Source organism: Bradysia coprophila, assembly GCF_014529535.1.
Source record: "Bradysia coprophila strain Holo2 chromosome IV unlocalized genomic scaffold, BU_Bcop_v1 contig_5, whole genome shotgun sequence".
In the NCBI taxonomy this organism is placed as follows: domain Eukaryota; kingdom Metazoa; phylum Arthropoda; class Insecta; order Diptera; family Sciaridae; genus Bradysia; species Bradysia coprophila.
In genome coordinates, this window is record NW_023503374.1 from 8630085 (window position 1) to 8631696 (window position 1612).

The following is a 1612-nucleotide window of genomic DNA, read 5'->3' on the forward strand; positions in this document are numbered from 1 at the left end:
AATTAGCCAAAAAACATCGAAATGCGACCTATAAACACGTCCGTTCACTATGCCGACACTGTTACTCTTTACTGCTCTTTACTGTAGTTTAATTCGAAAAATTCAATTGACCTATTCCTATGGAGGATTGCAGAAGACAATCGTATTGTATTAATCTTTCACAGACGGCAAGCAGCTTGTCTCCAATTAAATTATCGCATCTTTTGTTTCTTTTGTTATAAGTAACCTGTTGAGACAAAAATCTTTTACTTCATTAGTTTAAAATTTTTGTTTTGCTATTTAAGACGGGATGCAACGCAGAGTTCGCCGTTTATGTTTTGTCGTCGCTGTAGTTAACAGATGCAGGCAGACTAAATTAGATTTGATTCTTTTGAGTTTTCCATTTGTAATTTTAATTTCGAATTCGTCGACGACAGTGAAGCCTCAGAGGCTACTAAAATTCAATTCAAAACGTATTTTATAAAACTGATATTTATTCAAAAATTTCGTATTTTCACAGGAAAACTGTTGCATTTCATTTTAAAAACAATGAATTCACTTTTTACTTATAAAATTCTTATCATACCGAAACATTGGTTCAATCAAAATGACTAGAAGCTCAAACAAAAAACTCATTACAATAAATCTTAATAGAGCTGGAGATGACTAGATTCAAATTTTACATCCACAAAAATTTATATTTCACATCCGTTCAACTGCTTACACTTTCCGACTAAACGTTCACGCAATGATTTCACCAATGGGCTATCCGAAGTTAGTCCTTGCGATGCCAAATAGTTCAACGTTTCTCGAGCACAGACTGCAAATCCAATGGCCTCAGCCTCAAATGCTATAGCATTTTCCTCGAATTTTTCATAATCAATCGATGCTGCCTCGTCTTCGGTTCCCTCTTCAATTGCTGCAATTTCGTTTTCGAGTTCATGCAATTTCTTGAGTGCTTCCTTTAGGAAATCAAACGTTTCCGTCGACTGTTCATTACCACCATTATTTTCCACAGTACTTTCGTTATTGTTTTTCGTTTTTTTCACATTTTTCGGATTATTATTTGGACTGGACGACTGACCGACAGAACTCAACTCCACTTTATCTTCTGCACTACGTTTTCGTTTAGTTGCACGATTAACATTTCTATCCGACATATTTTAACTTCTTCAAATCTGCGCTACACTTGTGCTTGTTCTGAAATGGTAAAATGCACTGATCATAAACCGAAAACGAAAAAATCAGCTTATCGGAACCACCATTTAAAATCAAGCAGCAGTTGAATGTAGTTTTATGTGTGTATTATAACTATACACACGGCATTTATATATACCTCGCTGGATTTTGTATGGAACGAACGTAGAACACATGATATTATTACCACTGAGGCACGCTTATGTTGCGAATGGATAGGTACAAAGTAAAAGGTGATGAACAATATAATTTTTGGGGTAGACACGTGACAGCTGCTTGCATTTTTCGATTCAGGAAAGACAGATGCATAATCGACAAAAAATATATTTTTATACGATATCAGTTAGTATGGTACTCCAGTTTCATGTTTATAAAGCATATATATGCAACGATGTACATTTATAGAGAGAGAGACATAATAATATATTCGACTGTT

At 34.7% G+C, this 1612-nt stretch overlaps 1 protein-coding gene across 1 annotated transcript; it reads right to left on the minus strand.

The window, feature by feature from the left end:
* Positions 1–490: 490 nt before the first annotated feature.
* Positions 491–1399, minus strand: LOC119071692. The gene has a single exon (XM_037176680.1). The coding sequence runs from the start codon at positions 1137–1139 to the stop codon at positions 675–677; it is 465 nt and encodes a 154-aa protein (XP_037032575.1). The 5' UTR covers positions 1140–1399; the 3' UTR covers positions 491–674.
* Positions 1400–1612: the final 213 nt, after the last annotated feature.